This window comes from Sapajus apella, unplaced genomic scaffold (assembly GCF_009761245.1).
Source record: "Sapajus apella isolate SASKATOON/1434 unplaced genomic scaffold, GSC_monkey_1.0 scaffold158, whole genome shotgun sequence".
Taxonomy (NCBI): domain Eukaryota; kingdom Metazoa; phylum Chordata; class Mammalia; order Primates; family Cebidae; genus Sapajus; species Sapajus apella.
Window position 1 is genome coordinate 674,896 of NW_022437098.1, and position 26,368 is coordinate 701,263.

A 26,368-nucleotide genomic window follows, 5' to 3' on the forward strand; every position below is an offset into this window, starting at 1 on the left:
CTGCCTCAGCCTCCCGAGTAGCTGGGACTACAGGCGTGCGCCACCATGCCCAGCTAATTTTTGTATTTTCAGTAGAGACGGGGTTTCACCTTGTTGACCAGGATGGTCTCGATCAATTGACCTCGTGATCCATCCGCCTCGGCCTCCCAAAGTGCTGGGATTACAGGCGTGAGCCACCGCGCCCGGCGAAACATAATTTCTAATAGCAAAATTGGTATTCAAACATTAAACGGAGGCATCTTGAGAAATTAAACATTTCTTTGAAAAGAATTAACATTACTTGCCTCATTTCTGACCCACGGTTTAGCTATGTTTTTATGCATGTAACAGATTTCCAAGTGTGGAAATGAATTCTTTGACACAGACATAGATTGATGCAAGGCCAGTCACCTCCATGTTAATGAGCCTATCGTACAGGCAGTGTGAATTGGGTGTCTCCAGGGTACAGTATCAGGGCTCTTGCTACCAGGCTAGGTGCAGGAGATGATATGCAGATTCAGGAGAGGATCCAGGGCTCATAAGGACATGCAGGTTTTGTTCTAAGCATTGGGTTTTTTTGGCTTTTTCTGTGTAAACTTCTCTTTTACCTTCCATTCAGAATGGCTCCAAATTCTTTCTTCAATAGTGGAAGTATTATTGTTAGTCAGGTTTTTTAATACTTAATAGTGGTCTGTGTTTGTGGGTACATGTGGTATTTTGGTGTGTGCATACCATGTGTCATGATCAGATCAGGGCGGCTGGGACATCTGTCACCCCAGACGTGCACCCCTTCTTTATGTTGGGAACATTTCACTTCCTCTCTTCCAGCAATTTTGAACAATGCAACAAATTATTGTTAGCTTTAAACACATGACTGTAGTATCAAACACTAGATCTTACTTCACTAACTATATTTTTGTACTGATTATACACACACATAAAGCAAGCCAGTGCATCATATAGGATTAACATACCCATATTTGATAAATTTCTTTGTTTCTACCTTTTCATGTTTATGCCTCTTCATGTGGAAAAAGTCTTATCCAGGGAGATTGCATGGGGCCTTAGAAATTGGCCAAGATTTCTAAGGCCCCACACAGTCTCCCTGGATGGAACTTTCTCTAAGCATTTCAGGAGGCTGCTCAAAGGAAATGTGGCTTGTTTTGGGAGGTCTGAAATGTTTTCAGATTTACTGTCTTGCAGGGATTTAAAAAAAAAAAAAACCAGACATATGGGGTTTCTTCATGCAAAAATCCCATCACATGTGGCTGTTGTCCCTGAGATCAAGAAGACCATTTACCTGCAGGATATATTTTTTTCCTTTTCTTCATACCTACCCTAGAATAGCTTTTCAGTTCCTCTGACAGAATGAAACAGTTTCCTTAGGAACTAAAACAGAAAAAAAGAATATGAATAGAAATGATGTATTACTTTCTTAAGCCGTTACCAGAGTCTGTTTCTGACTGGTGACTATGCATTCATTCTTTCAAAAGAACTTCTTAGGGCATAAATGTAGTGATTTTCACTGAAGCAACAAAGTGCATTTTTAGTTTTAGAGGTCTTCTCCTTTTTAATCCTCTTCCTAATAAGGTTATGGAGTTTATTTGGTTGGACCCTGAGCCCTCTGGCTCCGGGGGAACCTGGATTTTATCATTGTGAGTATTTATTGAGGCTGCACACGGAGCCCACAAAGAGACTTTTGTTGTTGTAATTGTGGAAGTTAAGAGCAGTGTCCGTGTCTTATTGGTAGCCACCAATCACCAATCACATGCCTTTGACAGGATACCTCTCCCAGTTAGGATCATGTTTTGTCTAGCAGGCTTAAGCCTCTTTTTAAAAAAATCTCCTTAAAAGCTAAGGAGATTTTACTTTTACAATGAATTGATTTCAGCAGATATACCAGAATATATTTTGAAATTGAAAATCTTTTTGCCTGCTAACTAATCTCAGAATCTAGTTAAGCTATTCAAGCAGACTGTTTACCTTATTAGTTATGCGACATATTGTACCAATTTTACCTAGGTCTCCAAAGACCCCACACCAACCCCCCGGAGCCTCTAATCTTTGGCCTCTGTTGCAAACTGATCTTGGGCTCATCTGTTAGGCACGTGAGCCGTTCTGATGAGGCAAGTTTTTTCAGATCAGACCAGTCAGTCAGTGTTCAGGGGCCAGCACTCTCTAGGCCTTACTGCCTTTGCATTGTTCTCTTGCTTTGATTTATTCAACATTCTCTATCGAGCATCTCCAATACCAGGCTTTGGGCTGGACACTGGGGAACCGAGAGGAATAAATCCCACGAGTAGCCCTAGGAGGCTCTCAGCCGACTACTAAAGACGAAAACAGAAACAAGTCATTATGACTCCATGTAGGAAGTGCTCTGCTGAGGTTCGGAGTCCTGGGGACGCAGAGAAGGAATCATCAGTCCCAGCCTTGAGCTTCGAGGCACCTACCTCTAACGGGTTTAAGGAAGGCAGTACCCTCAGCAGACTGGAAAGACACCTGCCGAGGGCAGCGTTGAAGAGAGATGGGGGCGGAGAGGACTGGAAGCCAGGAGAACAGTTAGAAACCAACAGAGTGGTTCGGTCAGGAGATCTGGAGAGCTGGAACTGTGCAGGGACAGTGACCATGGCGGTGGCTTTGAGAGTGACGAATGGCTCCGAGGCATCCTTTAGAGTTCCCACAGATAAGACTTGGCTGACTGGCTGTGCAAGTTGAGTCCGACTTTTCTTTCTTAGCCATTAAGTCACACTCTGAAGGAGCATTGGGAGTGCAAGAGGGCAGGTGTTTGGGGAGTCTGCGTGGGGCAGAGGGAGTGGAAGGGGCGAGCATTTGAAGGCAGAAAGATGCTGTCAGGTAAAACTGAAAGTGCTCAGAAGAAAACCCCAGACAAATCCTGAGCAGTGGCCTCTCCTGGTGAAGGAGCACCGTGGAGCCCCTTACGCCGGTGTCCTTGCCTGCCTGGCGTTCCGGTGTTAGCAGCAGCTGTCCCTCCTTCCCTTGCCCGTCAGTCACCGTGTTTGCATGTGCATGCTCCTGTGTTTGTTTTAATTTAACACTATTCCTCCCCCACGGAGCTACACAGTACTCGTTTTATAAATGTGACCTCGGCAATCTTTATTATCTACCCAAGCACAAATGACTTGTTTTGATCAAGAAAATAAATAGGCCGGGCACCATGGCTCATGCCTGTAATCCCAGCACTTTGGGAGGTCAAGGCAGGATCACTTTGAGCTCCGGCGTTGGAGACCAGCCTGGCCAACATGGTAAAAACCCACCTCTACAAAAAATACAAAAATTAGCCTGTGTGGTGGTGCATGTCTGTCTGTAGTCTCAGCTATGTGGGAGGCTGAGGTGGGAGGATGGCTTAAGCCCAGGAGTTTGAGGCTGCAGTGAGCTGAGATTGTGCCACTGCATGCCAGCCTGGGAGACAGAGTGAGACCCTGTCTCAAAAAAACAAAAAACGTAACTGTGTGCGCCGCTTTGAGATGTACCCATATGTAGAGAGGGAACTTAAACATGTAAACTAAGATATAGCCAGGTACGGTGGCTCACGCCTGTAATCCCAGCACTTTGGGAGGCTAAGGTGGGTGGATCACAAGGTCAGGAGTTCAAACTAGCCTGGCCAAGATGGTGAAACCCCATCTCAACTAACAATACAAAAATTAATCAGACTTGGTGGCGGAGCCTGTAATCCCAGCTACTCAGGAGGCTGAGGCAGAGAATTGCTTGAACCTGGGAGGTGGAGGTTGTAGTGAGCCGAGATTGCACCATGGCACTCCAGCCTGGGCAACAGGGTGAGACTCCGTCTCAAAAAACAAACTAACTAAGATGTCAACATCGACACAGATGTAAATTAAATTTCAGAACAAGGGCATTTTCCATTCCAGACCCTGAGCTCTGCAGTATCCACTGCCTTACCTCTGTCTAGTTGTACTTCCAAATTCTTTAGGTCTATCATTTAGTTCATGTGAAGATGGCTAGGGCTGTGTGCTTCCCTTCGGAGGCACCGACGACCGTGATCTTCAGGATCTCAAGAGCTGAAGACAGGAGACAAGAGTGATGAAGACATTTCTCTTGATCAGCCACATGTTGATAGGCACAAGTAGCAGATATGTTAAATAATCTCCGTCTTTGTCACTCCAACCTTGGAAATCAGCTGAGTGAGCAAATCAAGGCATGGGAAACCTCGTCTTCATACAAGCCTGTTGATTTGTTTAACTTCATGGAGAGGTGAACACTTGGTTACTTTCTTGCTTTACACACAGCTTGTTTTTCTAACCAGTATCATGCCAAGGTGGCCAGCATATTTTCTCGCCTGCTGTGTTAAGTAAGTGTGACCAAATTTATAGCTCCGAGGGACTGGAGACCATTGATACTCAGAGTTGCCCTATAGGATGTGGGAGTGCACCAGGGAACAGCCAGCCAGAGGGCAAAGCCGCCTGCTGTTCCTCATACCCAGGAGGCCCGGGGCTAAGGCCTGGGTTTCAGTACTGAGGTGGGAAGTCCACGCTCACTAGTATAGATATGGAGGACTTGCAGTCATGGTCTGTGTACTTTTAGCTCCCTGGATAAAATCAATTTCCATAGTGATCAGACATGCAGAAGAGTAATTTCCTGTAAGTTCTGGGTCCTGGCTAAGTGGAAATGCTTCTGCTTGTCTGTTGGGATTATTTAAGCCACATGACCTCAGAGGGAAAAAGTCGCTGTTGGCTTAGATTCTGAGTATCTTGATTAGAAAAAGTCAGCTTTTAGTTTAACCACTGCATAAATCCAAGCACAGACCTAAAAATTCACCTGCAGTGTCATTTCAATAATTACGCTCAAAACAGCAGAAACTACGTACATGTCATCTTTCTTCCTATGACCTACAGCCTATTTTTTCCCCTGTGCTACATGCGTGCTATTTTCTTTCTACCACAGATAGTCCCTTTCTTCCCTGAAAATTAAACATTTTTCTGTAGTGTCTCATGATTTCCTTGGGAGGTAAGGCCAGTCATAGTACCTTGAAATTTTTTTCAGCACCTGGAATTAATGCTTTCGTCTTTGTCTCATAATTTAACATCTTATTCCACATGAACAATCCCCAAATAGGACATGATGCAGTGTGATATCGACACCGATTCCGGAAGTTTAGAAACCTGGGTTTTTTCCTTTGCTGACTTGGGTCAGAGTCCTCCTATGCTAAGAAGCCACATGACAATTGACACTCACTTCCCAAGGATATTATGAGAAATGAATAATGGTTATAAGATGCTTCAAACCTTTCCAAAGAAAAGTGATCTGAAAACACATGCTCTTTTCATTCAAGCAGAGTGCCTTTTGTCTCTGGATGGAGCTGACCGACCAGCTCTCCTGCTCTCACACTTTTGCCCCTGCCCAAGGGTCTCCCGATCTCTTCAGAAATGTAACTGAAAGGCTGACAAACAGGGCAGCCACACAGGAGCCAGGCCGTTTTCAGCAGGAGAGATGTTAATGACAGGGGGAAGTGGGCATGGTTTGGAGCAGGCATAAACCCACCCCTTCTGCCAGCTTGTCTGTTCCATGGTAGAAACCCATGTGTCATTAGCCTGAGTTTATCATAGAAAGAAAACCTGAGGTTTCGTAACCGGGCAGCAAAGGTTCAAATCCCAGCTCTTTAAGTAGCATCTGTATGGCCTTGGATACATTTCTTAATTTCTTGGAACCCGTATTTGTTCATCTCTAAGATGAAGACAATAATACTGGTCTTGGGGCTGGGTGTGATGGCTCACGCCTGTAATCCCAGCACTTTGGGAGGCTGGGATCATTTGAGGCCAGAAGTTTAAGACCAGCCTGGGCAATATAGTGAGACCCTGTCTCTACAGAAAATTTGAAAAATTAGGCATGGTGGTACATGCCTGCAGTCCCAGCTACTCAGAAGGCTGAGGTGGGAGGATCATTTCAGCCCTGGAGGCAGAGGTTGCAGTAAGCTGAGATTGAGCTCCTGCACTCCAGCCTGGGTGACAAAGTGGGACCCTGTCTCAAATAATAATAATAATAATAATGGTCTTGCACAGTTACTGTGAAGTACAGATGAGACTCTGTCTATTGTGTCTGATACACAGTAGATGTTCAATAAGCAGTCACTTCTACTTTTATGCCTTTTCTTGGCAATGGATAGAGGACTTTTTGTTTCATTTTTAGTGCCACTGTAGAATGGTATCTGTATGTGCAAGTACTATGTTAGAGCAGAATTTGCCTTAATATTTGCCAATTAACTAACCCTCTGTGTTGGCCAAAGACTGTGGCACAGGGAAATTGTATGCAGCCACATACTTCCTACGGAACGTCGCCCTGCAGATTCCTGGGGCCCACTGTCTGCACAGCGTCTCCCAGCCCTCCAGCTGGACTGCCCCAGTGCTGCCCTCCGAGTCCGCCCCCAGCACATCCTTCCATGTGGGCCCCATTCGTGGCCTCCTGTGGAAACGTTCCGCACGTTCCGGTGTGGTCTCTCTGCCTCCAGCCTCTTCTCCCCCGCTTTTTCTTTCTTGACTCGGTTCTCTGCCATGTCCCTCTGCAGCTGTGCTTCAGAGCCTCCGTGGCAAAGGCAGGGCCCGGTAGCAGAGACTCCAGAGTCCCCGCAGGACCCCCTGTTTTCTTACTCAGCTCATTCTGGAGCTGAACGGAGCTGACGGAGTCTGCGCACCACTGCACGGGCGTTCCTGCTCCTGCTGTTTGTCCCGGATGGGCTTTTCCTCCATTTCTGTTGGCTCTGCCCCACCAGGACCCAGTCATGCACGGCCTCTTTGGGAAGCCTCTCCTGATGCGCCTCGCCTTGTCCTCCATTACCTGCCCCACCTGCAGTGGTGGTTCTTCCACACCTGGACGACCATCACGTCTACAAGCACTGGTAGCATTCTGCCTGGTGCCTGTCACGTGCCCCTAATCGACAGTCACTCCCTGGATTTCCCCATCCCAGCCTTCCTCAGAACCTGTGTCCGGTAGCCATCCAGTGAATGTTCACTGCATAGAGAAGGTTGCCTGTTTTTGCGTCTTCTCCAGTGAAGACTGGACCTCACTTAGTAACATTCCAGGGCTAAACTCCCCAACCCCTCCTCCATGCCACCCCTAGAGAAGAGTCTGTAAGGGAAAATTCCCAAAGGAAATTTATGTTCGTGTCTTGATAGGCACTCCTCCATGCTGATGCACAACAGCTGTTCACTATCTTTTGTAAAATCACTCAAAAATAGCAATTAAGTTGCTCCTCGGACTTCTCTTTTCCAGGATATTCAACCTCAGTTCCCTTAATCTCCCTTGTGGATGCTTCCCCTTTTGATTGTCAATATTGCTCTTTCTAAATCCTTTCCAAATTCTGCATCTTCCTCTTAAATATCTTATGGGAAAGGTGAAGACTTGTTTTCAGTTCAGAAGACAGCCTCTTTTTTTTTTTCCTTGAAACAGAATCTCATTTTATCGCCCAGGCTGGAGTGCAGTGGTGTCATCCCTGCTCACTGCAACTTCTGCCTCCCAGGCTCAACCCATCGGCCTACCTCAGCTTCCCAGATAGCTGGGACTATACAAGCATGCCACCATGCCCAGCTAATTTTGTATTTTTGTATTTTGCCATGTTGCTCAGGCTGGTCTTGAACTCCTGGCCTCAAGTGATCTTCCTGCTTCAGCCTCCCAAAGCATTGGGGTTACAGGCATGAGCCACCGTGCCCAGCCCAGAAGTCAGCCTCTTGCTCTGGCCTTCCTCAGGTTTGCTTGAAGAATGGGAGCTTCGGCCTCAGGGTTCTGGACATAGAAATGTCCCTCTCTGGCTGGAAAGGAAGCCAGTGAAGGACACTTTCCTACCTGTGCACAAGTAAACTTGAAGTTACTTTATTTTCTAGTGAAATGTGTAAAGATGGAGGTAAGATAGATTTTATAATGTGCGTTGATGACAAGGCTGCCCAGTGGAAGGCCTATGCTTGTTGAGTGTGAATGCACTGTCCCCACCTTATCTGCTGCGGCACATGCCACTGGAGAGGACAGTTCATTTGGTGGCAGGGTCAGGTTCCTGCCCTTAGTCCTGAGCAGCCTTGGGCTTTCGGAGCTCGCGGAGGCTTCTGAAGTACTCTGTCTTGCCTGCCCTGATTTAGAGGCACAGGTCCATTTTCTTCTCCGACCCTCTTCATTGGTGTTTCGCTCTAACTGGTCAGTCAGCCCCACTGTCCTCTTGGCAAATTGGTACTGCCCATTAAGGGCATCTCTAGCCTCTCTCCCAAGTAAATAAAGCTTAAGAAAGAACACTGACCTGGCCGGGTGCAGTGGCTCAGGCCTGTAATCCCAGCACTTTGAGAGGCCTGGGTGGGTGGATCATGAGGTCAAGAGATCGAGACCATCCTGGCCAACATGGTGAAACGCTCTACTAAATATACAAAAACATCTCTACTAAAAATACAAAATTTAGCTGGACATGCTGGCATGCACCTGTAGTCTCAGCTACTCGAGAGGCTGAGGCAGGAGAATCTCTTGAACCCGGGAGGTGGAGGTCGCAGCGAGCGAAGATTGTGCCACCGCACTCCATCCAGCAGCCTGGTAACAGAACTTGATCTCAAAAAAAGACAACACTGATCTTACAGAAGGTGCTCTGAGAGTTTTCTTCTCTCTTCAAGTCTCCCCTGCCTCCATCACACACACATAGACACACGTGTGCACACATCCATGCATGTGCACACTCCTACACTCTCATAGCTTACAGGGAGACATGGCCATTTGCCTTGAGACGGGTGCTGTGAAATGACTACTGAGAAGCAGTGGAAGACCCAGCGATGGTGGCACTGGCCTTTCTGTGAAGTTGACCCACAATTCCACTGAGTCTGGGACCCTGGAGGGTCTGTAGAGGTAGTCCCCTCCCCTTCTCCTGCCTGGAAATCACACAGAAGGCCATCATCTTTCATATGAACTCAAAGGCTTTTTTTATGTGTAAGCCCTCTTTCCCTCTGTGAACTTTTTCTGTGTTGAAATAGCAGTTGCCTTTTTTATTTTTATTTTTGAGACAGAGTCTCGCTGTGTCACCAGACTAGAGTGCAGTGGCGCAATCTCGGCTCACTGCAACCTCCGTCTCCTGGGTTCAAGCAGTTCTCCTGCCGCAGCCTCCCAGGTAGCTGGGATTACAGACATGTGCCACCACGCCCAGCTAATTTTTGTATTTTTAATAGAGATGGGGTTTCACCATGCTAGCAGGATGGTCTTGATCTGCTGACCTCGAGATCCGGCCACCTCAGCCTCCCAAAGTGCTGGGATTATAGGCGTGCGCCACTGCACCCAGCCAGCAATTGCCTTTTTAAGTAGCCTTTCCTTTTGCGCTTAGCGAGGGAGAATGAGGTGCATCAATGAGTGACCAGTGAAGGGGAAGAAAAGGAAGAGAAAATCAGTCCCCTTACCCTCCACCCCTACCCAAGCCAACCCCTCCCTCCCTTTCTACCTCACTGCTCCCTCATCTGCAACACCACCCACAGGATCGGAGGAGGGGGGCACCTGGCCTTTAGGCTCCTTACCTCTGTGTAACACTGTATCTTTTCATGACTTCTAGAATTCCAAAAGGGAGGGAGAGAGCAGGTCTATATGGTTACATACTTTTATATATGCTATATTAAGATTTAAAAGATGCAGAGCTTCACAACTTGGAAGTGTCTTGCTGGAAAAGTGAATATTTTAAAGGAATACTTTTTAATGAGTCTACAATTAAATGTGCGTTCATTCATTCAAATAAAAAATATGAGGACCCTTTTTCATACCAGGGATGAGATCTCAGATGGTTTCAGTTCAGCGAGGAGACAGTAACTAAGGTGAGTAGTTGAACAAGGACTCAGTCACAAGCTGGGGTGGACGCTGTGAGACACAGAACAGAGAGGGGGACAGATGTTACGGGCCCTGGGGAGGCCTTGCCTCAGCCTGGGAGGAGGTCAAGAGAGGCCTCTCTGTAAGCGGAGATCCTGGGTATGAGCAAGAGTTATCTGGAAAAGGTTGAGAGGATGGGTCTACTTTAAGCTGCGTTAGCCAAGGAAGACAGGAGGACACAGCCCGAGATCTGGTGATCCTAAATATACTGAAGACTTAGTGAAAGGAGTCGTCGAGTCAGCAGGGCATGAAAGCGCAAGAATTTCAGCTGACTTTTGGCCGGGCGCGGTGGCTCACACCTATAATCCCAGCACCTTGGGAAGCCAAGGCGGGTGGATCACAAGGTCAAGAGATCGAGACCATCCTGGTCAACATGATGAAACCCCCGTCTCTACTAAAAATACAAAAATTAGCTGGGCGTGGTGGCGCACGCCTGTAGTCCCAGCTACTCGGGAGGCTGGGGCAGGAGAATTGCCTGAACGCAGGAGGTGGAGGTTGCGGTGAGCGGAGATGGCGCCATTGCACTCCAGCCTGGGTAACAAGAGCGAAACTCCGTCTTAAAAAAAAAAAAAAGAATTTCAGCTGACTTTAGATAGGACATACCAAGCAATCATAACACCTCAAATAAAGCAGAAGGGGGCGTGCTCGAAAGCAAACAGTGGAAGTGGTCATTCCTTGCTCCTGAGCCTTCTGTGGTCTGATAGCGATTTGTATTGCTTTGCTTGTTGTAACCCATCTTTCCTATAAAGTACCGATTTTGTGTTGACGCACTAAATGCTATAATGTTCAGATTTCACTTTGCTTCACTGCGCTCCAGGAAGCAGCCATGCCCGATGTATGCTATGAATATGCCTTATCCTCCCAAAATTGGCTTTCCCAACCAAATCGTTCCTTTCAAAGCACTGAAAGCACCTGTGATTCTGTGCCCAGATGTTTAGATTTCATTGTGCATGTTGCTATTGATGAAGAGAAGCTGAGTCATGGGACTGGGCTTTAACCAAGGGGAGAGTTGCCCTTTCTTTAAAGCACAGGCACTTCTGGAATATCGATGCTGTGATGTGCCCAGTTAGAGAGAACCAGTCTGTATAATAAGTGCTCTGTCACTTTTTAATCCTTTACTTTTTGTTGTTTTATTTCTAAAGGCTTGAGTTGTCTGTTGAAAACATCTACCAAGACTGGCTTGAGAGTTCCGGAATACCAAAGGTAACTAATAACCACTTTAGTAGAGTCCATGGAGAACAGTGTTGCTTGCTGCTTAGCACATCAATCATGGTAGTGATTTCTTAATGTATGTGTAGAAAAGTAATTATCTTGTTGAGTGCAAGTATCCATAAGTCAGGATGACACTGGTTTCCCTCCGCATTTCCGCCTGTCATTGTGGGATGTGCCTCTGGCCACTTTCAAGTGACCATGGCATAGGTGGAAGTGATGGTAGTCCCTGAACTCCATGCTAAATGAGGCCCTGTGAAATGTGAGGTAGATTTTGGGCAGAGCCACGAGGCAGCAGTTCCATGCGCCACCCCCACCCCCACCTGGGGCAGGTGGCAGGGGGAGCGTTGTGTGTGGAGCGGCCAGCTTCCAGCTCTGCTCTTCGGCCAACATGAGTTGGTTTGCTGCCGCTGTCATCTGTCCTACCCCATGGTCCCTGTCCCTTGTTTCCCTGGCATGCCTGCGCCTCCCTCCTCTCTTGGTTCTGCATTGGTCTCCTGTCTCAAACCGGCCTTCTCACCTGGCTGACCCATTTACATTCGTTTCTCTGTCTTAGGGACCTGGGCTCATCCCAGCTGGAGATTTTTGTTCTCTCCCTCCCTTTCAGTCCATGGGCAACTCTAAGGGAGAAACCTTTTTCTGGCCATCCCTATCTCTGTGGATATCACCTGGCCTGGGGTCCCCTCTCCCTGTCTACTCTCCTCCAGCCCTCCATCCCCCAGAGACCATTGGCCCAGGCCCCTTCGCCAAGTCGAATGCTGGCCCTGACAAGCCTAGGTCCTGGGAAGTCTGAGGGTGGCATCCCAGATGTGTGGTCAGAGGACCCTGCAGGCCGGAGCTCTCTCAGTCTGGGGCAGCCCCCAGAGTGGCTGCAGGCTGGGCCTGACCCAGGGTCATGGGCTTTGGTGTCTGGGGGAGGACCCGTGTGATGAGGCAGGCAGGCCCTGTAGCCTGGTGGTTTCTTGTTTCATGGCCGGTTACATGAGCTTCCCCTTGGGAGGGTCTCAATGTCAGTGAATGTCTGTGAACCATGAAATGAAGGGACAAGGGGGGCTGCTCTCCATTACCTTTTCATCCCCTCCTCACTTCTTTGTCCATTTTCACCACACAGGGAAATGTCAGCCATCAGCCACCATAAGCTCATTCCTAAAAGAGGACAGTTTGCCTTCAGTTCAGGAATGTGTGTCACCTGTTACAAATTACTTTTTTTACCCAGTCTTTTCTGGGAGCAAAAAAGAATAAAATCCCGAGTCTTACAAAGAAAACAGACCAGGGGTGGGACAAGGCAGTGCGTGATTGGGGGCAGTGCCTTTCACTCATGTGTATGACAGTGAGGACCCGTGGGCTCTGAGGCAGTGACTTCCAACCAGACTGCTTGCTGAGGACAAACATGCAGAAAAAAACAAGTTAAGCTTTGCCAGTTATGAATAACCAAGCCTTTGGTAAAACTCCCTTCATGTTTTAGATGGGAGTGTAGGTGGTGGGGGACGTTTGCTGAAGCCTTTTGCCTTGTGATCCTAAGCCAGGGTGTTACAAGGCTCCCAGACATTCTTAGTGTGACCTGGAAGCTGGGAGCTCCAGTAACTGGCTCCCAAATTTCCTGGCCTGGAACAAGAAGGCTGCTGTTTGCAGCCGTTAGCCCCTAGGCAGGGAGAAAGAAAGAGACCTTAATCCAGTGCCCAGAAGCAGGCGCACCCCACTTAGGCTTTGGTGCTGGGGCTGGCCCTGTCACTGCCAAGGGCTCTGTAATTTCCCCTGCAGAGGAGGAGGCTTTGCTGCCAGCAGGAGGCTTTTGGTTTTCATTAAAAGAGGGAGGGGTCTATGGATGGGAGAGGTTTGCCTCTGAGCTATACATTTTTTCCAAAGGTCTAGTTGCATTAGGGACAGCTTATAATGTAGACAAGGATCTCTGCTATAAACTGAAGAAACCTGCTGTCAAAACAGCCAGGTGCAATGAGGCCAGCCGGCTATAAATTGTGTTTAAGACCCAACTGGTATTTCCTTGGGTATTTCACTGTTCAGTAAAAAAAGCGTCAGACAGAAAGGACCCTGATTTAGCGCATGCCTTGCCATTGGTGTGTGATCAGATGGCGTCTTTCATCTCTTCTACCCATTTCGGCCATGGTTTCCGTGGCTGCTGCTGATTTACCTGCTTCTGAGCCGGTTTCCCACTCCTCGAGAGTTCCTTCTCATTTCCACTTCAGTGAAAGGCTCTACAAGGACCTGAGACCCTCTGGTTACAGGAGGTTCGTGGTGAATGGGACACCTTGTTCTTTGTCCCCATCATTGTAATATAAAGTTACTGGGATTCTTGCCCTGGAATGACAACCAGGGCCCTGAAATTGCTCTGATGCTCTTTGTTCTTGTAAAAATTTCTGTCCACCAGCAATTGAAGTCATTCATGACAGAAGAGTCACGTTCTGCTCTCAGAGTTTTCATTCCACAGTCTACAGAGGCTTTTTGTCATCCCTTACGAAGACTCGCCTTGTGGTTGGCCTCAATTTTCCTTTTTGGCTATGTCAAATGGAAATCATTTTTAAAAAGTGGAAATAGCTTCAGTGGCAATAAAAGTGAGCATGAGCCCTGAAGAAGCAAAATAAATTGGATCTAACCCTCTTTAAACAGTATCCCAACTCTGTCATCTTTGTCCTTGCAAATTGCGAGATTTAAAATTGATTGTACCATTGGTACTATAGATTATTTCTTTTTATGACGTTATTTCTGATTGTAGAAGAATTACACATTTACTCTAGGATGTTAAAAAGTCTAAATAAGAAAATAAAAATGACCCCGAGACAATTTTTTATGTACCTCTTTTCACTCTTTGTTCTGGGTATGTAAATACATATTTTGCTCTTTTTTTTCTCTCCCTCTTTAAAAGTGAAAATAACATGCCCTCTATAGCAAATTCAAACAATAGCAAAATAGAAAATGTGACTCTCCTTGCTGCCCTCAGTCGCACCTCCAGAGATCACCCACACCTGATAGCAGCCCGCTGTGTCCGCCCACAGTTTCCGTGCTGAACAGCATGTAGGCGCACATTCCTTTGTATTAAAATTAGAGTCTTATCTTCCAAAAATCCTTTAAATTATTCACTTAAGGATGTACAGAGAGTAGTTTCCCACATTCCTTAATATAATTCAAGAACAATAATGTTTTTTTGTTTTTTGGAGACAGGGTCTCACTCCGTCACCCAGGCTAGAGTGCAGTGGCCCGATCCCAGCTCACCGTTGCCTCAACCTCCCAGGCTACAGTGAAAGGGCAATACTTTTAAAGAACTACACCACTTCCTGATGAACAGCACCATAATCAAATTTACTGGGGGCCTACGCCCCACTGTTAGAATTGTATGCTGTGCAATTATTCTCACCAAGTTGCACATTCTACTAATTTGACAGCTCTGTAAGTAGATTTTGATTTTTTTTTCATTTCTGTCCAAACAAAGGTCTTCCTCGGCCCCACAGCTATGTATTCTAGTCTTCTTTTAAAACACTTATATGCAAATATACAAGAAATGACATTCTGCATCCAGCCTTTCTTCTACACTCCTTATTTTAGCTGCTACAGAGCTCTTTTTTTTTTTTTTTTTTTGAGAAAAAGGTTCCATTTTGCCCCCCAGACTGAAGTGCAGTGGCGGGATCTCAGCTCACTGCAACCTCTGCCTCCGGGTTCAAGCGATTCTTCTGCCACAGCCTCCCAGGCAGTTGGGACTACAGGCATGCACCACCACGTCTGGCTAATTTTTGTATTTTTAGTAAGGGATGGAGTTTTACCACATTGGCCAGGCTGGTCTTGAACTCTTAACCTGGAGATCAGCCCACCTCAGCCTCCCAAAATGCTGAGATTACAGGCAGGAGCCACTGCGCCTGGCCAGTTGCTACAGAACACTGACTCCTCCCTTTCTTTGATTTCTTCCCTACATTGCCAAGTCCTGAGGCCCTTCTGTACACACTTATCAAATATCTAATTTTCTTTCCTAGCACCTCCGCCATTTATAAATTATGCTTTGTTTGGACTAGTGCAATAGCTAACTGGTCCGTTTTGATTCATCGCTCATATCAATGCCAGGTAAATCTTCCCACAACACAGCTCAGACCCATTCTTCTCACCAGAGACTTTTCCTTCATGGACAATGCATTTAGAATAAACTTCTTGCCCTGCTCTTTGAGGCTACCAGCAGACTGCTCAAAGCCACCCTTTTCAACTTTATTTCCCATCATCCTGGAGATATGCCTAGTCATGACTATTAGTGTACAGGTATTTGCAAGCTTTCCCATCAGCCTGCCCTTGTGCGTGCCCTTTGCTCCTTGGCATGCTTTCCTTTCCCTGTCTTTAGCATGCATCACAACCTACCTTTCATTGTTTCTGTCTGTTTATGTCCCATGCCGTGCCCTACCCTCCGCCCCTGGAAAGAAGGGTTATGTCTCTAAGCCTCATCCTGTAGTACCTGTTGTGGTGCTTATCTCTTTTGGGCTTTGCATATATTAGTAGATGCTCAGGGGCTCACCATCCAATGCACTAGCTACCCTGTGGTTGGTAAGCATTTGAAATATATCGAGAGCGCCTGAGGGGCTGATTTTTCAATTTGATCTTAATTAAATTTAAATTTAAAATCTCATAATTTATTGTTTGAAATACCTTGGGTATGTGAATGAGTCTACTTTTTCAACTCTGAATATTATGAAATATAAATAGAGACCAAACATTTCTGATTAAAATTTAGCACCAAAATTGAGATGGACTATGAGAACATATCAGATTTAGGAGAGTTAGTACAAAAATGGAGGTAAATATTTCATTAATGTTTTTAAAAATACTGGTTACATATTGAAATGATAATATTTTGGATACATTGCAGCTCAATGTAGACACCCGATAAAATATATTAAAATTAATTCTACCTGTTACTTCTCAGTTTTTTGTCTTTGTTTTTTTGAGTTGGAGTCTCACTCTGTCACCAGGCTGGAGTGCAGTGGCGCTATCTCAGCTCACTGCAACTTCCATTTCCTAGGTTCAAGCAATTCTCTTGCCTCAGCCTCCCCAGTAGCTGGAACTACAAGCACGTGCCACCATGCCCAGCTAATTTTTGTATTTTTAGTAGAGATGGGGTTTCACCATGTTGGCCAGGATGGTCTTGATCTCCTGACCTCATGATCCACCCACCTCAGCCTCCCAAAGTGCTGGAATAACAGGTGTGAGCCACCATGCCCAGCCAGACTTCTTACTTTTTAAATGTAGCAACTAGAAAACTTAAAATGACACATGTGGTTTGCACATATTCCTGTTGAATAGGGCTGTTCTAATGCTATTAGTTGAATTAAAATCTGAGTACAGAATAGATATGAGTGAAATCATCTGTATTTTTGTCAAATGTGTGGGTAAAGATAGAGCTGGTTAATCCATAGACACCCTTCAATTTGCTGTGACAGCACGGATGATGAGAATCCACAGGTTCAGGGCGGGAGTGCTGGGTTCACAGTAGACATTCAGAGGGCGTGAACTAGCAGCCTTGCATCAGCTCTGGGTTTCAACTCCCGGTTGACCTGTTTCCTGAGGTGTCAACAACAGGTACACTGCCTCAGGTGAACCTCACATGTCTTCTGTACCTCAGTCTCCTCTTTGGAGGAAGTACTCAGCAGCCAGTTCCTAGCAAAATTATTCGCAGCAGCGGCAATAAGGAGGAGAGAGAAGATGGGAAATGAGCCGACAAGTAATGTGTCCCAGAAATAGGCAGAAAGCAACTTGGGTTCCCAGACTTGCTCCTGAATCCCAGAATTTAGAACAAAAGGTTATTTTGTCATCTTGGGAAAATGCCACTTCTTTCCAAGCAAACACCTGCAAGTTGCCAGAGGCTGCACAAGCAGATGACAGAAAACTGAAGTCTTGTAGGAAAAATGCTGCAATCATAAAAATGAGAATACTTGATAAGACGGTATGCAAGAGGCTTTCTGTCATTAGTCACGATGTGCTTTTAGCACAGGGAAACTCAGCTGGTCTCATCAGAGAATAACTAGTAGGCTTCTTATAGCACGTATTATGCAATATTATCAACATAATTTTAAGGCCCATTAGGATACTCGATCTCATTCGTGTCTATAAGAATTCTACTTTAATAGTCAAGAAAACTGAGACTGATTATTTTGCAAATTCCAGAGAAAATATATTTTTCAAATTATGTGTACCATGATATCTTTGGTTCTTTTATATCTATAATAGCAGTTGCCGTAATGTGGTATACTATTTGGGCTCCTAATAATTTTGCTGTCATTTTTGTCCAGTAGTTCAACTTACATTTTCTAAGTGACTAAGCTTCTTGTCAAGGATCCTTAAAGACACATGGAGTAAGTTCTCCGGCCTCACTTGGGGCAGCACCTAAAATGCCTCTGAGTCATCACAGTCACTTCTGTTCATCTGAGCACATGGCCCCCTCCACAGGCTCTTCAAATTGCTCTACTGCTTAGCAGAGTTGCAAGAGAGAGGGAGAGGGTTCATGAAAATTGTTTCATTTTTAGCTCAATTTTCTTTATTTTTGGCATCTAAGGTTTTGTGCTCATGTGAGTTTGCTGGGGCTGCCAGAACTAAGTACCACAGACTGGGTGCCTTAAACAACAGAGATTTTTTTTTTTTTTTTTCACTGTTCTGGAGGCTGGAAGCCCAACACCAAGGTGCCAGCAGGGTTGGTTTCTGGTGAGGCCTCTCTTCTCAGCTTGCAGATAGCCACCTTCTGATCATGTCCTCATGTGATTTTTCCTCTGTACGCATGCGCGTCTGTCCTTACCTGCCCTTTTTATAAGGACATCAGTTGTATTGGATTAGAGCCCACTAATATGACCTAATTTTACCTTAACTTCCTCTCTAACTGCCCTAACTCCAATACAGTTGCATTGTGAGGTATAATGGGGAATTAGGACTTGAACATATGAATTTGGTGGGACACAATTTAGCCATTCCTATTTGCCTTATTCACAGTATGTCTCTCACTAGTTCCACATTCTAGTGAATCCCTTCAAAATGGCCAATAAAAGTTACTCAATGCAACCTTGCTGTATTTTATTCCCTCATGGATAAATGTGCTCTGGGTACATTTTTTGGTCCCAAATGATGTTAGTATCTAGTGAGTGCAGAAGAATTAAAAATCGTATCTTGGGCTGGGCGCGGTGGCTCAAGCCTGTAATCCCAGCACTTTGGGAGGCCGAGGTGGGTGGATTACGAGGTCAAGAGATCGAGACCATCCTGGTCAACATGGTGAAACCCCGTCACTACTAAAAAAATACAAAACATTAGCTGGGCATGGTGGTGCATGCCTGTAATCCCAGCTACTCAGGAGGCTGAGGCAGGAGAATTGCCTGAACCCAGAAGGCAGAGGTTGCGGTGAGCACGCCGTTGCACTCCAGCCTGGGTGACAAGAGCGAAACTCCATCTCAAGAAAAAAAAACAAAAATCGTATCTTGATGGCATGAGAAATAAATGTGCGAAAGGTCCATTTCCCAAGAAAGTAGTAACGGCTGAAGGTCTGTGCTAGGTGTTGTGTATCATTGGGGCATCTGATTTGACACTGTCCACATATATTGACCTCTTTGCAGCACAAGCCACCACAATGAAATAAATATTTTTCTGTGGTATCCCAAATGAAAGCTAAAAGCTGTGTTCTTCCTTCATTTCTCTTTCAAAACCTGATATCCAGAACGAGTTTGAATCTCATTCGTAGTAGTCTAAGACTACACTCCAAGTGAATAACAAGAATTAAAAGTGTTCCCTCTCTCTCGAAGACTTCCTTTGTAAGCGTCAGAGCTTAGGCTTCTGCAGCAGAACTGTTAAGCATCCAGACCAGATGGATGATATTCGCTTCTTCCAGGATCTGAAATCAGACCTCTGAGTCCAGTCCTTTCCTATTCTTCTTCCCATGAATAGAGCCCACACATCTGTTCTTGATGAGGGACTGTGGATGATTCAAAAATGAGAGAAATACAAGCTTTGCCTTCAAGATGCTTAATAATTCAGTAAGAAAAATAGATGCATAAATAACCTAAGGCAGAAAGCAATACGTGCTGAAAAACTTAGCGTTCAGAAGAAAGGCCATTTCCATTTGTGGAAGCAGAGAGAGTTTAGGTGCCATTTGAAGCCAGTCTTGAAGAACAGGCAAGTAGAGCATGGGCAGGTGGAGATTGTGGAGAAGGAAGGCCTTTACAGACAGGGAGAGTGGCATATCCAAGGTGCGCTGCTGGAAAACTCAGTGTGCCTGTTTGTACAGCTTCAGGCACAGATCTCAGTGCTGGGAAGCTGATTAACTAGTGTCATAACCATGATGAAGTTTCAGCAGGTAGCATCCCAGCCCCAGTGAAATCAAGGTGGTGTCCTCAGCTGGAAGGGTGAGGCAAGAATCCTTCCCATTCAGCTTCCTCCTCACTCTGAGGTCCCTCCTACGCCCCAACCCCTGCAACACTCTAACCAAGGTTGTTCTGCTCCTGAATAATAGAGGGATGAATGCATTTAATACTGATAAGATATACTGGGTGAATGCGTTTTGATCACGACTTGGGGTTGTAATCTTTTCCCTTTCTGTTTTTCTTGTTAGGGACATGTTCATTGTTGCTTGTTTTACATGGAGGGCAGGATCTGCGAGGGGGATGGTCAGTGGGGCACAACCCAGCCAGATTACACAGGGACTTGAATGTGACGCTGCAGAGTTTCTACACATTGAGGAGCCATTGACGGCTTGTGGAAGGAGTGGCAGGACTTGAGCAGCATGTTGAGAGAAACATGGTCAGGTGGGTCAGCAGGCTTGGCTCCCTGAGTAAAAAGCCATACTTTTCCCTCTGTGCAGGGAAGAGGTAGTCTAGAGGAGTGAGTGGAACAGCTCGACTGACTTTTTCTCCTTGGTTTCTGACATTGAACGTTCAGGTCCAGAAGCTATTCATTTACATGGATGCTTCTAAAAACAGCATTAAGTCTCTGGATAACCAATGGTGTCTGTCTATCCAGAGAGAACATGCAGTGGGCTGAGGAATGCCTGTATCCATAGGAATGAGTAGGAAGCCACATGAAACAAGCACAGATGAATGTGATGCAGCTGATGCACCCAAATCCTACTCACGATGGGGAGGGATATTGGGAAGTCAGCCCTCAGGATCTCGGTTTAGACGTATATTTCTTTTCAGTGAGTACAGAGGAAGGCACATGAGGATGGCTTTCTCATTTGGGATAAAGGGCATTTGAGATAGTTTTCCTTTAAAAACTGTAAGAATTCTGAACTGGCTCAGATGCACATGGACACATTCAAGGTATGACACTGTAGAGAGAAAGCTAGTATTTGCTAGGTGTAGGAAGGCTAACCCTGTCCTGCCTTCGAACATCGAAGCATAACAAGAAGGAAAAGGAAGCAGAAGCCACTAGCTTTGAAAATATGCAGCTAATGGAGATAGTTGGTAGTGGCCCATGTATGTGTGGGTTTTAATAATAGGATCAAGCTGGGTTCTTGCTGGGAGTCTAACTCTGCAGGCTTGAGTTGAAGGCGCTCAGGGAGACCTGGTCATCAGAATTATGCAGGAGGCTGCTTAAAACTGCAGATCCCGGAGACAGGCCAAACCTGCTGCTGAGTCAGCATCTCCATAGGGAGGGCTGGAACTGGTCGACATAATCTGTAATTATCTCATATTCTGAAATATATTCTATCAAAAGAAGTTTCTTTTTTTTTTTTTTTTTTTTTTTGAGACAGAGTCTCACCCTGTTTCCAGACTAGCCTGGAGTGCAGTGGTGGGATCTCGGCTCACTGCAACCTCCGCCTCCCAGGTTCAAGCCATTCTCCTGCCTTAGCCTCCCGAGTAACTGGGATTAGAGGTACCTGTCACCACACCCAGCTAATTTTTGTATTTTTAGTAGAGACAGCGTTTCACCATGTTGGCCAGAATGGTCTTGATCTCCTAACCTCATGATTGGCCTCCCAGAGTGCTGGGATTACAGGTGGGAGCCACCGCACCCAGCCAAGAAGTTTCTTTTCTAATACAACCTAAACCCTTAGAATCCTTCATTTTTCTACTCTTCCTGAGTAACCCAAACTTTTTTGTTGTTGTTGTTAGAGTCTCACTCTGTTGCCAGGCTGGAGGGCAGTGGCGCAATCGCGGCTCACTGCAACTTCCACCTCCCGGGTTCAAGTGATTCTCCTGCCTCAGCCTTTCAAGTAGCTAAGATTACAGGCGTGTGCTACCATGCCCATCTAATTTTTGTATTTTTAATAGAAACGGAGTTTCACCATATTGGCCAGGCTTGTCTCGAACTCGTGACCTTGTGATCTACCCGCCTTGGCCTCCAAAAGTGCTGGGATAACAGACGTGAACCACCACACCCAGCTAAGTAACCCAAACATTTGTCTTTGTGTTTTAGTTTATTAGTTGAAGCAATTAGCCAAACATTGTGCTGGGCCATTTGCATATAAAGCTGAAAGGGCACAGACCTCGCCCATAAGCTCATGGTCTGTGGGAGCATCTGCAGACCAACCTTGCTCAACAGGCCTCTACCCCAGAGTTTGAGACCTGTGAGGAACTGTAGAGGTTGATGTCTTGTGTTTGCCATATCCTACTGGGAGGCTAAATCTGTAAGAAAATGGTATGCTTGGAGGCAGGAGACTGCTGAAGCCCCACTTAATCACAAGTCAGCTGGCCCATTGTGCATGGGAGCCAGCATGACTGTCCTCAAGGTGTAAAATCTGCTGGGCCGTATTTGGACACATAGGCAGTACCTGTCTTTCAGGCCTTTAAGTTTTGGCCCACAGAGACTCTCAGAAGGAAGGACTACTGCATCCTTCATAATGAGCGGACCTGTAACAGGATTTCACTGCAGTACTGCTTTATTTCATAGAGAAACCTTTTTAGAAAGAAGGAGCAATACAAACTCAAAGAATTAGGACAAAGATAGCAACTCTGGAGTGTAAACCTTATGTCAATGGAAAAAACATCTGCTTCTGCTTTTAAAGAAAAACTGCCCCCGTTTTCTGTTTTACTAGGCTAAAGGCATACTCTGCTACTCTTCATCAAAAGCAGATTAATTTATTTATTCATTTTTGAGACAGAGTTTCACTGTCACCCATACTGGAGTGCAGTGGCGCGATCTCCGCTCACTGCAACCTCTGCCTCCCGGGTTCAAGCGATTCTCCTGCCTTAGTCTCCCAAGTAGCTGGGCCTACAGGTGTGCACCACCATGCCTGGCTAATTTTTTGTGTTTTTAGTAGAGACAGTGTTTCACCATGTTGGCCAGGTTAATCTTGACCTCCTGACCTCAGGCGATCCTCCTGCCTCAGCCTCCCAAGGTGCTGGGATTACAGGCGTGAGCCAATGGGCCGGGCCGAAAGCAGATTATTTTATATTGGCATCGTACTCTTCCCACACCTGGAGGGTGAATCCCTGCGAAGCAGCAGTTGAATGGTTTGCACACATGGCTGCACATACATGCATGACCCTTTGGCTGTTTGACATCAGGCAGAATCAGGGCACATGCTGATAGAAAAACAGCATGCAGGGCTTTTTAGGCCTCTGCTCCCACTATGGCCCCCCACAATGCTCACAGCGACTTGTCCCAGCTCCTGCAGCCACAGCGCCCTGCTGACCTGGAAAGCCATCAGGATTGCCTGGCTACTTCTAGAGTCAGAGTTTTTTTCCTTCTCTTTTGTGAAAGCCATCCTATGGTACCAAATAGGTTATGTTTAATACCTACATGGTTTTTCTTCAGTGTGGCCTCTGCTGCTTCATGGTTAAATATTAATTTTTTTCTGGTATTGCACAACTTCGGATTTGCTGTAGAATCATAGGCTAGAGATGAATATTAGAGTGCAGTGTGTCATCTTCTCAGCGGGGGAGCTGAGCCCCAGGAGAAGGGTAGTCATCTGCCCAAGCCTGCTGTACTAGTTAGTGGCAGAGCTATGGCTTGACTACAGGATTCTGAGTCCTCAGCCCATCAAACTGAGGCATTTTGAATTTTTGGTCCCATCATTGCCTAAGTTTCTATGAAGACCTATAAACAGATAATAAAGGAGTATGGCAGAGGGCCCTGAGAACTGATGACTTTTCATTAATGACTACTCTTTCTTGAAGCTGTTTGTTCCTGTTCTTTTACGGATATAGGATGTGGACCTCATTTTCCAGGGCTTTTCATAAATATGTGTCCTGAGTATACGTGCCCCTCTTAAATTAAGTATTTCTAAATGGTAGCCCTGTATATCTGGATGGAATATTTTGCATAGGAAGTACTGGACTTCATTGCATTGAAAAGCTCGTATATTTTTTGTTGTGAGTGCATGTGAATATATATAGAGATGAGTTCAGGCCTTGTCCTTTGGAAAGATACAGTCATTCCTCACTTGAGATGGAAACTAAATTAGATAAATACCAGGCCAGGCCACCCAAACAAATAAACAGAAAAAAGTAAATGGCTAAACAAAAAGTGTATCTTGATGCACCTTTAAAGCCTTTAAGGGATGTTTTTCACATCCTCTTACTTGCTTTCAAAAGCACACTTCCAAACAGAGTCCCTGTCTTTCTCCCTGGAGCTGAGACAAAGCGGGACAGTGTTAGAGAGCAGGAAGGTGGTGGCCAGCCAACAAGTGTATCACAGGTCAGGGTAACTGTCAATGGCTGTCGAACAGCACAAATCCAAATGTGTGTTTAAGAAGGCCGGTGTTCTTGTCACACACACCTCTGGATGGTGGCTGTCCACTCTTCCTTGGTGTTTGGTAAAGAGTAAGTGGGCTCCAGTCAGTTTGGTGCGTATCATGCAAGGCAACATTACTTTGAAGATAATGAGCCAAATTGGAGGCTGGGTAGAGGGAGAAAATCAGTTGTGTTATATCCAAATCCATGTTTTCACAGAGTTCTTTATTGTGAATTTTGTTCACCAAGACTAGTCTTATAGTGGATGAAGATGTCATTGAATCCATTAAATACCAACTTTGGAATCAGCATTACCACCTTGAAGCCATGCAGCAGTGGGCGAGCCAGTTGTCCCTCTGTCCCTCACTGCCTCTTTGGGGGTAAGGGGACCTGGCTGGGGTAGTGGCTTTCTGAGCTGCGTCCGGTGCCACGTTGAGGCCTGCAATGCAGGTGTCCCTGGTCGCGTCTGAGAAGGGAAAAGTTGGGATTTACTTTCTTGTGTCTTTCCTTCTGTCCTTGGAATCTGTGGAATTGCCCTCAGACTTAAAAGTTGTCCTGAGTTTGGAGTGGTATTGTGAGAGTTTTTAAAATATGCTTTGTCCTGTGTGGTGTTTTACAAACTCACACTGCCAGGGAACACTGTGTGTTCATTTCTTTTCTTTTCCAGTGGAAAATCGCTATTTGAGAGATTATTGAGAGAATTGAGTAATAATCAATCTATAAGAGCATTTATGCTGGCTGACTGCTGAAGAATAAGCATTTGCTTCTAGTTCCAGTGAGCTATTCATAGATACTCAACTCTTTGACTAGGAGATGAAAAAATTTTTGCTAGCTCAGTAATAACTGCAGGTCAGTTTTACCTTAGACAGGGACCACTATCATTTCTAAGATAGATTTTAAGACATACAAGTAAAATATTTATTTGTATCTGTTGCCTAAGTCTGAGGGGAAAAGTCCAGTGAGTCCAGTTTGCCTTTTGGAGGAGGGAAAGCCATGGTGCCGAATGCTCTAGAAAGAGCACTTCATGTTTTATGCTGCCTTTTATCTCAATCATTCAAGCATTTGCTGCTTTAAAAAAACAAACAGCCAGAACCAGTAATGAAATGTGTATGAGAAATTGCTACAGTGATCACTGCATATTTGAGAGCAAAATGTTGCAGTATTTCTTATATTGAGAAAGTAGAACCTATTTGGGGTTGAAATGATCAAACCCAGATGCTTTCCTAAAATTCTATTTTTTGGTGCATTTATATGTCTGTTACAAAGTGTGCTACACGCTAAAAATATTTTCCTTTGTAGGCCGAGGGGAGTTTCAAACCGCACTGAGGGACATGTAGATCAGATGGCTTTCCGTAAGGCTGTTACCAGCATCCTGGTTGTTATTAGCCTCGACTTCACAATGTGACATTATTTATGCCAGAAGGCTTCACAATTCAGTTCTTCTTTAATTTCAGCAACTTTATTGGCATGAAAATGCACGGAAGGGAGGCGAAAGACAGTAAGTCAGAATTTGGGACTCAGACTCTAGGGCAACAGGCGACAATGAGGTTTGGCTGGAGATAACCCTTCCACCCGTGGGGTCTGTTTCCCTGGGACGGAGAAGCTGTGTCCCATGTCAGGCAGGGTCTCTTGCCTTTTGTCAAGGTGCTTCCTCTCGTTTTTCTCTGGTGTCTTCCTCCTTCTCCTCAGCCGCACCTGCTTCCACTTTTCACGTTCCACACGCCTCTCCTTAAGAGGCTTCTGGATTCTGTTTATTGCAAAGGCAGTTGCTCTAGAATTCTCTCTGGTTGTTCCTCTTCAAATTGTATTTCCTAGTCACTGTCACTGGTTTTATAATTGAGAGACATCTGCCTGGATGTTGCATAAATTCCTCTAGTCAATTAAGCTGCAAATGGGTAAATCTAAGAATGTGTAGATTGTCTAACTCTCTGTAGAAATGTAGTTTTTAACTTAATCCTTCCTGTCCCTCCTTCACCTCACCTCCCTGCCCCTAGTAGACTAGAGTATCCTATTTTACATTTAGAACATCCAGAATGAGGAGAAAAGGCCATATGCTAAGTCCATTATATATAAGTCACATTTACTTCTAGTCACAGCTCCGTAAGAGGGACATCGTTATTTTACCCATTTTATAGATGAAGAAACTGAAAACCAAATCTGTCTGACTTAAAACCCTTTATCCTTAATTATGATCCTGGTTTCAAATTCATGTAGTTCCTATTAGGATTGTAGATATTTTGCATCTAGCACCTGACCACGGTGGTATCTTCAGAGAGCAATGTAGAAATATCAGATTTTGGGCTGGGCACAGTGGCTCACGCCTGTAATCCCAGCACTTTGAATTTAGGATTTTTCTAAAATCATCCAAAAATATAACATAAAGGATGTTGCATTTAAAAATAATAGACAGCCGGGCGTGGTGGCTCACACTTGTAATCCCAGCACTTTGGGAGGCTGAGGCAAGTGGATCACCTGAGGTCAGGAGTTCAAGACTAGCCTGACCAACATGGAGAAACCCTTTCACTATTAAAAATACAAAATTGGACCAGCATGGTGGCGTGCACCTGTAATTCCGGCTACTCAGGAGGCAGAGGCAGGAGAATTGTTTGAACCCAGGAGGCAGAGGTTGCAGTAATCCAAGATCAGGCCAGTGCACTCCAGCCTGGGGAACAGAGTGAAACTTGGCCTCAAAAATAAAA

At 45.5% G+C, this 26,368-nt stretch overlaps 1 protein-coding gene across 17 annotated transcripts in view; it reads left to right on the forward strand.

Moving 5' to 3' along the window:
- The window catches only part of AOPEP (aminopeptidase O (putative)), a 377,149-nt gene that overhangs the window by 258,412 nt on the left and 92,369 nt on the right, over nucleotides 1–26,368 (forward strand). For 15 of the 17 annotated variants that reach the window (XR_004264993.1, XR_004264994.1, XM_032266392.1 and 12 more), the window contains one exon: nucleotides 10,965–11,025. Coding sequence is in view for 14 of the 17 variants with exons in the window: in XM_032266392.1 (XP_032122283.1) it covers nucleotides 10,965–11,025 (61 nt within the window). In the remaining 3 variants the exon portion in view is untranslated. Of the gene's footprint in view, nucleotides 1–10,964; nucleotides 11,026–12,142; nucleotides 13,831–19,606; nucleotides 19,800–26,368 lie in introns of those variants that run through there. The other 2 variants (XR_004264996.1, XM_032266401.1) reach the window with 2 other exon arrangements.